Source organism: Dysidea avara, chromosome 2, assembly GCF_963678975.1.
Source record: "Dysidea avara chromosome 2, odDysAvar1.4, whole genome shotgun sequence".
Classification (NCBI taxonomy): domain Eukaryota; kingdom Metazoa; phylum Porifera; class Demospongiae; order Dictyoceratida; family Dysideidae; genus Dysidea; species Dysidea avara.
The window spans coordinates 22,392,242-22,405,481 of NC_089273.1; the positions used below are offsets into that span (position 1 = coordinate 22,392,242).

The following is a 13,240-nucleotide window of genomic DNA, read 5'->3' on the forward strand; positions in this document are numbered from 1 at the left end:
TCAGCTACAAACAAGTTACCCTACAGTGAAATCAGTTTGAAACAAGAGATTTCATCAACAAACAAATCAACCTGTAGAGAGTTCAGCTATGAACAGATCACCCTGTAGAGAGTTCAGCTATACAAGTCACCCTGTAGAGAGATCAGCTAGAAGAAGTCACCGTCTACAGAGATCAGCTAGAAGCTAGTCACCTTGTAGAGAGTTCAGTGACAAAGAAACAATCCTGTAGAGAGTTCAGCTACAAACCAATCACCCTGTAGAGAGTTCAGCTACAAATAAATCAACCTGTAGAGAGATTAGCTAGAGACTAGACACAATATAGGGAATTCGGTTACAAGCAAATCACCCTGTAAAGAGATCAGCTACAAACAAATCACCTTGCAGTGAGTTCAGCTACAAACAAATTACCCTGTAGAGAGATCAGCTACAAACAAAATACTGTGTAGAAACTTCAGCTACAAACAAAACAACCTGTAGAGATTTCAGTTACAAACAAATCACCCACTGTAGAGAGATCAGCTACAACTAAATCACCCTGTAGAAAGATCAGCTACAACCAAATCACCCTGTAGAGAGATCAGCTACAAACAAATCACCCTGTAGAGAGATCAGCTACAATCAAATCACCCTGCAGCTACAAACAAATCACCCTGTAGAGAGTTCAGCTACAAACAATTCACCCTCTGGAGAGTTCAGCTACAACCAAATCACCCTGTAGAGAGTTCAGCTACAAACAAATCACCTTGTAGAGAGTTAAGCTACAAACACATCACCCTGTAGAGAGATCAGCTACAAACAAATCACCTTGCAGTGAGTTCAGCTACAAACAAATTACCCTGTAGAGAGATCAACTACAAACAAAACACCGTGTAGAGACTTCAGTTACAAACAAATCAACCTGTAGAGATTTCAGTTACAAACAAATCACCCACTGTAGAGAGATCAGCTACAACCAAATCACCCTGTAGAGAGATCAGCTACAAATAACCACCCTGTAGAGAGATCAGCTACAAACAAATCACCCTGTAGAGAGTTCAGTTACAAACACATCACCCTGTAGAGAGATCAGCTACAAACAAATCACGTTGCAGTGAGTTCAGCTACAAACAAATTACCCTGTAGAGAGATCAGCTACAAACAAAACACCATGTAGAGACTTCAGCTATAAACAAATCAACCTGTAGAGATTTCAGTTACAAACAAATCACCCACTGTAGAGAGATCAGCTACAACCAAATCACCCTGTAGAGAGATCAGCTACAAACAAATCACCCTGAAGAGAGTTTAGCTACAAACAAATCACCCTGTAGAGAGTTCAGCTGCAAACAAATCACCCTGTAGAGAGATCAGCTACAAACAATCACCCTGTAGAGAGATCAGCTACAAACAAATCACTTTGCAGTGAGTTCAGCTACAAACAAATTACCCTGTAGAGAGATCAGCTACAAACAAAACACCGTGTAGAGACTTCAGCTACAAACAAATCAACCTTTAGAGATTTCAGTTACAAACAAATCATCCACTGTAGAGAGATCAGCTACAACCAAATCACCCTGTAGAGAGATCAGCTACAAACAATCACCCTGTAGAGAGATCAGCTACAAACAAATCACCTTATAGAGAGTTCAGCTACAAAAAAATCACCCTGTAGAGAGATCAGCTACAAACAATCACCCTGTAGAGAGATCAGCTACAAACAAATCACCCTGTAGAGAGTTCAGCTACAAACAAATCACCCTGTAGAGAGTTCAGCTAGATAAAAGTCACCCTACAGAGAGATCAGGTCACCCTATAGAGAGATCAGCTAGAAGAAGTGATCTTGTAGAGAGTTCAGCTAGAAATAAGTTACCCTATAGAGAGATCAGCTAGAAACAAGTCACCCTGTAGAGATTTCAGTTACAAACAGATCATCCTGTAGATAGTTCAGCTAGATACAAGTCACCTTGTAGAGAAATCAGCTAGAGGAAGTCATCTTGTAGAGAGCCAGCTAGAAACAAGTCACCTTGTAGAGAGTTCAGTGACAAAGAAACTATCCTGTAGAGAGTTCTTCTACAAACAAATCACCCTGTAGAGAGTTCAGATGCAAACAAATCACCCTGTAGAGAGTGCAGCTACAAACAAATCAACCTGTAGAGAGTTTAGCTACATTTCAAGTCCCTTAGTAGAAAGATCAGCTGCGAACAAGTTATCCAGTAGGGAATAATAGACATGTAATAAATATATTCATATAATTACTGATAAAATCAAAAACAGTTGAAGTATTAAAAATCTGCTCTGTCTTTTTAATCTTCCTGTGGTAAAGAAATAGGATATTGTAGGTTAAAAAAGCCCCACATCCAGCCTATGGCCAGCTTTGGGGTATACAAATACAAAAGGAAGTGATACCTAATCAAAAAACAGCCAAGCTGTAAAAAAGGTGCGGCCCCTAAAATGGCCAAGGTGAAAAAAGATGTGAAATCCAAGGTGGCGGCCAAGAAATGTCTGTGATGGTAGGTTACTGGTAAAAATTTTAATAACGACAATTCAGGTGAATTTGGTGCCGCTTGGTCTTGGCACAAAATTCACCTGAATTGTCGTTATTAAAATTTTTACCATTAACCTACCATCACAGCCATTTCTTGGCCGCCACCTTGGATTTCACACCCTTTTTCACCTTGGCCATTTTAGGGGCTGCACCTTTTTTTTACAGCTTGGCTGTTTTTGATTAGATTATATAATACTTGCAATTGAACTATTCATTTACAGTTACATATTACCCATAAAATAAAGTAACTATAATAATATTACATATTATACTACTTTGTGTCCACAGCCTTAAGCTGTCACGTGTGAAACTACCACCTTATCACTTGACATGTTTGCATTGTTGGACAATGTGCAAATCTTGGTTATAAGTAAGAAGCTGGTGAGTAAGTTTCATTCAGTAGGCTTCATTACTTCGTTGTGGCTAGGCATTACTCAGTGGATTACTAATGAGATTAGTAACTTCATTACTTGTAGTAATAATATTATGCAATATTAGATTTATTACGGTAACTATATTACTTAGGTAACATGTTACATTTGTAAGTAAAGTAACTTGAGCTGTTTTTATAGCATATTTCATTATATTGCTTAGTTACCACAAAAGTAATAATATTATGTAACGCATTACATAAGTAACGCATTACATAAGTAACGCATTACTCACAACACTGGTATATGCTACTATGAATTAACCAACCCATGTATTACTATTTTATTGTTTTAACCAATAGGGTAGTTTTGTATTGTGCAATAATATTATTAGGGGTGGTCCACAATTTTCTGCTTTTTTGCAAGCATACAAAAAGTACTCTTTTCTAACCCCCTCCCCCCAGCCCAAAGCGTACTGTATAAATGTTGACACTTGGATGTATCGTATAGCAGAACAAACACATGGATACTTTTTTTTAATATTGCAAAATTCATGTATAGTATATGTTTTGTCTTTTAGGCATCATATCATTTTGATGCTTTTGAAGCTGATACCCTGAAAGAATCATTCTTACACACAGCAGGCATTTATTTAGTACCTGATGCACATTTGCAAATGTGTACATACACATCATAGAAACAGTTATTTGCTATCTTCAACATGTTCATACAAAACCATCCCAATACTGGCAGTAGCAACAGTAGTACTAGTTTGTGGCCTAATGTATTTCGTGGACTGGACTCACGGACTGAACTCGCAGACTGGACTCACGCAATGAACAGGAAACAGCTTTTAAACAATAATCCAGACATTATCCATATCTTGCAACACTGGAGACACCACTATCGAGCTACAACTGCTGATACTGCTCTTCTTTACAAGTTAACAAACTATCACGTGTACTAATTAATTAGAATACACTTACGATACATGAGGTACTAGCGGTGATAAAACATGCATCAGGTACCATTGTTGTAGCTTAGATGTTTTTCCTTTGTTGCTCCAGTACTTAGCACTAGTGGTAGAACTGTAGTGATGAGCCAGTTTATTTGCATAGCCCCATCACCTCGCCGGGCGGTGCCATCTACAGCTACCCTGCTAAGAATTGTTACTGGCTCATCTCTACAACCCTAGCACTAGTACTAAAACAATAAAGGAAAACATCTACGCTACAACGATAGCCTCTATCACGCTTTATAACTGCCAGTACTTGTGTATCATAAGTGTATTCTAATTAATTAGTGCATGTGCTAGTTTGTTGACTTGTAAGGAAGAGCAGTATCAGCAGTTGTAGCTTGATAGTGGGGTCTCCAGTGTTGCAAGAGATGGATAATGTCTGGATTATTGTTTAAAGGCTGTTTCCAGCTCAGTGCGTGAGTCCAGTCCGCGAGTCCAGTCCGTGAAATACATTAGGCCCTGGTTTGTTGGGTATTCACCATAGTCTGAGGTGGACTGGAGTCACAAGATGTGGGTCCACTCTGCAGAGACAGGTTTTCTCTATAGGCAACCCACAACTACCACAACTATGTGGTGTAAACAAATTAGTACCCACATAATCCAGCCTCCCATACCCAACAGTATTCCTAAACCCACAACAACACCTTCTGCAGGTAGAAAACAAAGCAACAAGCAGTGTAGCTACAAGCTATTCAGTTGTAACCATTTATCAGTGTTAATTGCTAGGCTAAGACTAAAGAGAAAGAAAAGTAAGTGCTGTTATAAAAGTATATAAAGCCTATAGTACGTGTTATCACGCTGATAAGATTCAATGAGCTTTATCTTTCCTATAGCTTATATAAAGGTACTTTTCATTGGTAGCTAACCCTAGCTACACTTGGCTTGGACCCATGCATTAACAGCATCAACTCGCTTTAGTCTGCCGTTTATAATTGAACACATAAGTAGCAGTAGAGGTTTACTAACGGAGCCTTATCACTACATTCGGATTTCTCGCCAACTCACGTGATCAACATTTTTAAAAAGTGTACATGTGATTTTACCCCCCCCCCCCCCCCCCCCTAGTGTACGGTTTATACGCTCAAGAAAAAAACAGAAAATTGTGGACTTCCACTCAGCTAATTCTCTGTTTTGTAATTCATGAAATTTTTGTAATTTGTTCATATTTGTTTAGGTTTTATAATGTTGCTAAGTAGATGTAGCTTGTAAGTAGTTTAGTTTCTTGTAATTAGTTTCTTGTAATTAGTTAGGTAGTTTGTAATTAACTAGTCTTTGTAATCTTTTGTGTTATATGCTTATTATGTTGCTATGCACTGCTAATGAAGCGCTTGTTAAACAAACTGCTTTTACCGATGTATTATGCACAGAAGTATCTTCTAAACTGTTTTATAGTTTGACTATTGTGTTTTTTCAACATTTTCTCTTGACAAATCCTCAAAGCTGCTCTTCATTTTCATTCACATACATAAGGGATACGCACCCTTTCAACTTGAAGCAATAGGCTATTCCTGGTTTTGCTCCCACACACTGCTCAGTATAGTGTGAACAGTACAGTCTGTTACAGGCGTGCAGAGTTAGAGAAGAGAAAATATGTGAATGAATTTTGTAAATCACCCATATGGGCATGCATGAATAATTAGAACTTTCATGTTTAGTGGGTTGCTAATAATAGCAAGACACAGTTTTAAAAATATTTCAAGCAACCATTAATAAGTAGATTTACACTATAAAGTTTGTGATTTTATCATTAAATATTTTAGGTGTCAAATGAGCCCATATGGTTGATCTTCCAAAATTTGGTTACATATGCAGAGAGGATTCGTGAAGTAGAACATGGGACATTGTTTTCATGCACTAGAGGCATGGGTCCTTTGGCCGCAGTGGTGTACAAGAGAATAGCCACTCCGCTGTCAGAAAAAAATGGTTAAGACCCTGTACTGGCTAAGATGTAACCTGAGTTTTTCCCTACTTCAAACAGCCATCACAAAAACGCAAGCTCCAGAAAAGTTTAAGAAAGTTTTAATCATCTTGCTGGTTGGTGAATTGACGCTCCAGTGGATAAATACTGGGCATCATCGTGTTCCCCTGTTCATAGGGAGTTTAAAAATCCTTGTTTCATCTCCATAAACATGTGCATGGGTTTCTGAATTACAGATGTTTGTTTACGTTGTGGTGACGAAAGAATTTACAACTATTTTTCTTCAATGAATTCGCCTTCCTTCTGGATCACAGAAGAATACCTTTGGCACAAACTATACCTTGGTGGATTTAAAAATTCATGACGAATACAATGAGCTAAGATACATTTCCACACACCGTTGTATCAATAAGTTATGGTCATTTATGTAAGCACCTGTAGATTATTTTCTCAGTGTCTTCTGTACATGTGTGACTGGATTTAGCAAAATCAACCATATGGGTGCAAAAGCCAAAAGTGAGATAACACCAGCATGAAGTTGCTGCACTATCAGGCTAACAATTTTCATACCAAACTCACCTTCAACTTGTTAGGTCTGCTTTTGGTGGACTGTTCTCTGGAGGCCTGTATAACCACACCAGACGTCTGTCGGTGACAGGTCTGTGAACAACAGGGATGTGCTTTGGGGGGTTTACACACTCTGGACAGACAACTATGAGATGAGCAGGGAGCTGAATGTGTGATGTATGTCTGTTTTGTGAGAATTCAGTCTATTCCTACATCTGATGGGATGTATTGTGGTCTGGTGCCTTCAGTTACCATTCTCGTTGATTTTGTAGTTCATCTCCAACCTGCTCCACCACCCCCACCCCTTTTTGAGGATTCGTGATACAGTAACACTGGTGAAAAAACCTATCTAAAATGGTGGGAAACTTTACAGGGATTACCTTAGCCACTAGCTGCTCTTAAAGTTTGTGAATTGCTCCATCTTTGCTGAAAAATCCAAACGTGTAGCTGCCAAAGCTGGTGTATAACAAAGCTTTAAATTATTAAAATATGTTTTTCTCTGAATCAACAATGCACCCATAAGGGTGATTTTCCAGAATCCAGTCACATATTGATTTGTTTGCTCCTCCGGCTGTCTACTGTTTTTATTCCCACACTGCTTAACTTATGGAGCTGAAACTTAGCCAGTCCATTCCTCTGACCCTGTAGACAACAAAGAACCAATAAAACAAATTTTGATAAATGTGCATATATCAACGGTTTTCTAAAATTAGGTTACCTTTTTTATGTAGCCCAGCTAGCTGGGCTATTTACGAAATGTAATCTGGGCGGTTCATTTGATCTGAGGTGTGAAAAAGTTACATATTTTGTTTTATTACTTTATTTGCAAAGTGTATTAGTAGGCTTGCGCCAATTATGCCGGCATAATTCCGAGCATAATAGGCTAGCAAAAGCATCAAGCATTATACCAGCATAATAGGACGACTTTCAAGAATTTTAATTAAAATGCACAATGCGTGTGCCAAAAATACTGTACAACATGAACACACTGCACATTATTACTGCATTTCATATCCAAAACCTTGCAGTGTTATTATTTTTACTATTTCCTGACTGATTATTTACACTTTATGGAAAATAAGATCAAGATACTCTAATATAGCAGTCACTTACTCTAATACAGCAGTCAGGAAATGCAGATAAAACAGTCAGCTCTAGAACATAATCTTGATTTTGAAAGTATAATTTTGAGCATAATAGGCTGGATTTTTGAGCACTGCTCAAAAGCATAATAGGAAATTTTCAAAGCATAATTAGTTCAAGCGTAGAGCAAAATAATTACTGTATGTAAGCCCATAAGGTTGTTCTTTGGCCATTTACAGATGGTACAAATGAATTACCTTTTGCTGCTGTATGATCCCTAATTTCATACACTAGCTGTTGTTAATGTACATTCCACTGTACAAGTATACTTTTGATCACAGGAACAGTCAGCCAGGATAATATTAGCGGTTCAAGGTGGCAATATCACTGTGCTACAGAAGTTACACTCAAAAGGGATCGATGTGAACAATGTCATTGATCAAGTGAGTGGCTACCTGTTGTCTACATTAAAATGAGTGAATGTGGAATGTATAGCTTTTGAGCATATAAACATAACACCAGCATGGGATAGATGTACTATCTAGCTAACAATTCTCATGCTCATTACATCATAGACTTGCAATGTTTGCTTTGTTATGCATTTCAATTACCATATACATTGCCTAACAGCTTTTTGAAGACACCAGGAAGACTGTCACAAGCTTGGATTAAATGTGACCCAATTTTGGAAAATCACCCATAATTATTGTTTTGTATAAAATAATTATCATTTTAATGTTTAGGGTGATACTGTTTAGTACAGGATCCAGTTTAAAATAATCTAAAAGTATCTTGCAATTGAAGGAATTGAGAATTGATTAAAATCATTTAATATAACAAGTGGATTTACACAAAGAAGCTTATTACTGAATCAAAGCCGATATTATAGCTATTTTGATACAGATGGGTGGTATAGTACACTACTATTAAGACCTACTCATGCCAATCGTCATCATCATAATCATCATATCAAGTGCTATGCTAGTAAAACTTGTGATAACAGGTTGTAAATTGTATTGCAGTGTAATAGATAAAGGATATGCTTGTTAAAAATTAAGCAACTGCAACTCATCATATTTTGCATGAAAAATCAAGATACTCTAATAGAACAGTCATTACAAAATAGATATTTCTCTGTAAAACAAAGGTAGCGACCATGAAATGGCTACAATTATGTTAATAGTAATAAACTTTAATAATGCACTAAGCAGTATTTTTTATTATCATTAACATCATTGCAGCCACTTCATGTCCACCACCTTTGATTTCACAACTTTTTCATTCAAACTTTTTGAAGGCTGCACTCTTTTCATGGCTGTTTTGTATATTTACTGCAAAATGAAACAGTCAGTAGTGTGCATGCCTTTTATATCACTGTCATACAAGAAGGCAGTAATCAATAGGTGGATTTCTGACTCTCCAAGATAACATTATGTATATTTAATTGCTTATTTCCCAATTTAAGATCATCTAAATGAATGTTTCCCAGTGAGCTGATCACTGAGAAATATCGACACCTTCACTGTAAAAATGAGGTGTCCAAGATACTACATATTTACAAATACCTGTATCCCAATGTAGCAATACCTCAATTGTAACAAAAGACCTCATCAAAGTAAATAACTGGTAATTTAAAGAGCTGATACCTGTAGTGGTCAAGAATTAATCTTAATGCAACTATATAACTATAATTTCCGAAGTTTTAATCCATGAAAGATCAACTTGACTCTATAACAAATGCACCCATGAAAGTAAAGTAACTTGCAACCAAATCAGCTATATGTCTGAAGTGGCCTATGATGGGATAGGTAAAAACAGTGGACCCAGGGACCAAGGACCCGGGGATCCACGGAAATTCAACTCTGCTTGGAATTTTATACACTTCACAATATTCTATACTTGTACCAGGTACCTCTGCAAGTAGTCTTGCATGGCCAATCCACTTTTTCCCCCTTGTGGCATCTCACACGATGTTTACACCAATTAGAAAATAAGCACCTCTGAAAAAGTGTCTGAAGCTTATTGCATTTATAGGCCACTGCCTGCTGCACAGTAAGCATACTAGTTTATTATTCTGCCTAGCTAATAGAGTAGTTTAGGAACATTGTGCCAATGTACCATAACATATGAAGAGCTGCTGGAACTTGCTTAGCTTGGTTTAGCTAGTAATTGCTTGCCTGCTGCACAATGAGCATGTTAGTCTATTATGTCAGGTAGGTAAAAACAGTGGACCTGGGGACCGAGGACCCACGGAAATCCTACTCTTCTTGGAATTTTATACACTTCAAAATCAAGACACATGGTAGTGTGTCGTGCGGCCCAAGAAGCCGGTGTCACAATTACGCGATCGATTTTTATGAATAAAAAAGTATTAAGACACACGGTAGTGTGTCGTGCGGCCCAAGAAGCCGGCGCGCCACACCGTGAGTATATTTACAGGAAGAAAGAAAACGTCATTTTCACACCTTTGTATCTCGGTGATCCCTTATCCGATTGGAACCAAATTTGCAACAAAGTTGCCCGTCAGCCAGGGGAGGCTACATTCCAAATTGGAAGGAAATCGCTCCAGCCATTTCCGAGATACGAGCTACCAAAGGTTCGATTATTTTTCTTCGTTTGTTTTTTCTTCTTCGTGTTTTCGCACACTTGCAAAAATTGCTATAAAACGCAAATGCGTGCTCCGATCACCTTGAAATTTGGCACACAGAAAGGGAGTCCAAAGGCGAATCCTAGCATTACATTTGGTGCAAATCCAATGGATGGTTCAGGAGTTATAACCGATTGTTCGCGTAAAACAAGATCGATTTGTTGTCACGCCTACAGGGTAAACCGCTTCATGGAATAAGTTGAAAATTGCTATGTAGATGGAGTAACCATCGTAGGAGTGCCTTTTGGTGGTTTGAAAGGAATCGAGTTAAAGACCATGGAGATATGACACAAAACCCAACCTGTGTCACAATTACGCGATCGATTTTTATGAATAAAAAAGTATTAGTTTTCACGCCTACTAGGCAAACCGCTTAGAGCAATCAGCTGAAAATCGGTGTATAGCTGGAATAATCTTCATAGAAAGTACTTGCAGTAGTACGGAAGAATCGTATTACAAACCACTGAGTTATGATTCGAAAGCCAACTCCATGTAGCAAATGCAAGATCGAGATACTCTAATAGAACAGTCACCCTAATAGAGCATTCGGCTAATTTATTTACTCCATTATAGAATTCTATTGCATTACAAGTTATTCTGTAGGGAGTTCAGCTGCAAACAGTTAATCTTATAGACAATTCAGCAAGAAGCAAGTCACCCTGTGAAGAGTTGAGCTCAAATATATCACTGTAGAGATTCAGAACATTACAAGTCACACTGAAGAGAGTTCAGCTATAAACAAGTCATGCACCCTGTAGAGAACTCAGCTACAATTAAGTCGCTTTCTAGAGAATTCAGCTACACACAAGTCACTGTGGAGAGAGTTCAGCTACAGACAAATCACCCTGTAGAGAGATCAGCTACAAAAAAAAACACTTTGCAGAGAGTTCAGCAATAAACAAATCAACTTGTAGAGAGATCAGCTAGAAACAAATCAGTTTGTAGAAAGATGGTTACACACAAATCAACCTGTAGAGAGATAAGCTAGAAACAAATAACCCTGTAGAGAGTTCAGCTACAAAAAATCACCCTGTAGAGACATCAGCTAGAAACTAGACACAATGCAAGGAGTTCAGCTACAAGCAATCATCCTGTAGAGAGTTCAGCTAAAACAAATCAACCTGCAGAGAGATCAGCTACAAACAAATCAACTTATAGAGAGTTCAGCTACAAACAAATTACCATGTAGAGAGATCGGCTACAAACAAAACAACCTGCAGAGAGATCAGCTACACACAAATCAACTTGTAGAGAGATCAGCTACAAACAAATCATCCTGTAGAGAGATCAGCTAGAAACTAGACACAATGTATGGAGTTCAGCTACAAGCAAATCACCCTGTAGAGAGTTCATCTACAAAAAAATCAACCTGTCGAGCGGTCAGCTAGAAACAAATCACCCTGAAGAGAGGTCAGCTACAAAAAATCACCCTGTAGAGAGATCAACTACAAACAAAACACTTTGCAGAGAGTTCAGCTACAAACAAATCAACCTTTAGAGCGATCAGCAACAAACAAATCAACTTGTAGAGAGATTATTTAGAAACAAATCAACCTGCAGAGAGATCAGCTACAAACAAATCAGCTTGTAGAGAGATCAGTTACACACAAATCAACCTGTAGAAAGATAAGCTAGAAACAAATAACCCTGTAGAGAGTTCAGCTATATGCAAAAAAAATCATCCTGTAGAGACATCAGCTAGAAACTATACACAATGTAAGGAGTTCAGCTACAAGTAAATCACCCTGTAGAGAGTTCAGCAAAAACAAATCAACCTGCAGAGAGATCAGCTACAAACAAATCACCTTATAGATAGTTCAGCTACAAACAAATTACCCTGTAGAGAGATCGGCTACAAACAAATCAACCTGCAGAAAGATCAGCTACACACAAATCACCCTTTAGTGAGTTCAGCTACAAACAAATCAACCTGAAGTGAGATCACCTACAAAAGTACACCTTGTACAGAGTTCAGTTACAAACAATTACCCTGTAGGGAGATCTGGTAGGAAAATTCACCTTGTACAGAGTTCAGCAACAAAGAAACCACCGTGTAGAGAGTTCAGTTGCAAAGAAATCACCCTGTAGAAAATTCAGTTACAAACAAATCACCCAGTAGAAAGATCAGCTAGAAGAAGTTACCTCATAGAGAGTTCAGCTACAAAGAAATTACCCCGTTGAGATTTCAGCTAGAAGAAGTCACCTTGTAAAGAGTTCAGCTACAAAGAAACCATCATGTAGAGAGTTCAGCTACAAAGAAACCACCATGTATAGTGTTTAGCTGTTAAAAATCACCTGTATAGAGTCCAGCTAGAAACAAATCACCCTGTAGAGAGATCAGCTAGAAGAGGTCACCTTATAGAGAGTTCAGCTACAAAGAAACCACCACATAAAGAGTTTAGCTGCAAATAAATCACTTGTAGAGAGTTCAGCTACAAACAAATCCCCCTGTAGAGGAGAAGCCACCTTGTAGAGAGTTCAGCTACAAAGAAACCATCATGTAGAAAGTTCAGCTACAAACAATTTACACTGCAGAAAGATCATCTAGAAGAAGTCACGTTGTAGAGTGTTCAGTTACAAAGAAACCATCATGTAGAGCGTTCAGCTACAAACAAATCACTCTGTAGAGAGTTCAGCTGCAAAGAAACCGCCATGTAGAAAGTTCAGCCTCAAACAAACCACTCTGTAGAGAATTCAACTACAACAAATCACCCTGTAGAGAAGAAGTTACCTTGTAGAGAGTTCAGCTACAAAGAAACCACCATGTAGAGAGTTTAGCTGCAAACAAATCTCCTGTAGAGATTTCAGCTAGAAACAAATCACCCCGTAGAGAGATCAGCTGGAAGAAGTCACCTTGTAGAGAGTTCAGCTACAAAGAAACCATCATGTAGAGAGTTCAGCTACAAACAAATCACCCTGTAGGGAGTTCAGCTACAAAAAAAATCACTCTGTAGAGTGTTCAGCTAGACGAAGTCACCTTATAGAGAGTTCAGCTACAAAGAAACCATCATGTAGAGAGTTTAGCTGCAAACAAATCACCTGTAGAGAATTCAGCTAGAAACAAATCACCCTGCAGAGAGACCAGCTAGAAGAGGTCACCTAGTAGAGAGAT

At 38.1% G+C, this 13,240-nt stretch overlaps 1 protein-coding gene across 3 annotated transcripts in view; it reads left to right on the forward strand.

The window, feature by feature from the left end:
- Positions 1-13,240, forward strand: part of LOC136246883 (uncharacterized) — a 147,570-nt gene that overhangs the window by 10,512 nt on the left and 123,818 nt on the right. For all 3 annotated transcript variants that reach the window (XM_066038483.1, XM_066038485.1, XM_066038484.1), the window contains exon 2: positions 7,823-7,924. In XM_066038483.1, the coding sequence (XP_065894555.1) occupies positions 7,823-7,924 (102 nt within the window). The remainder of the gene's footprint in view (positions 1-7,822; positions 7,925-13,240) is intronic.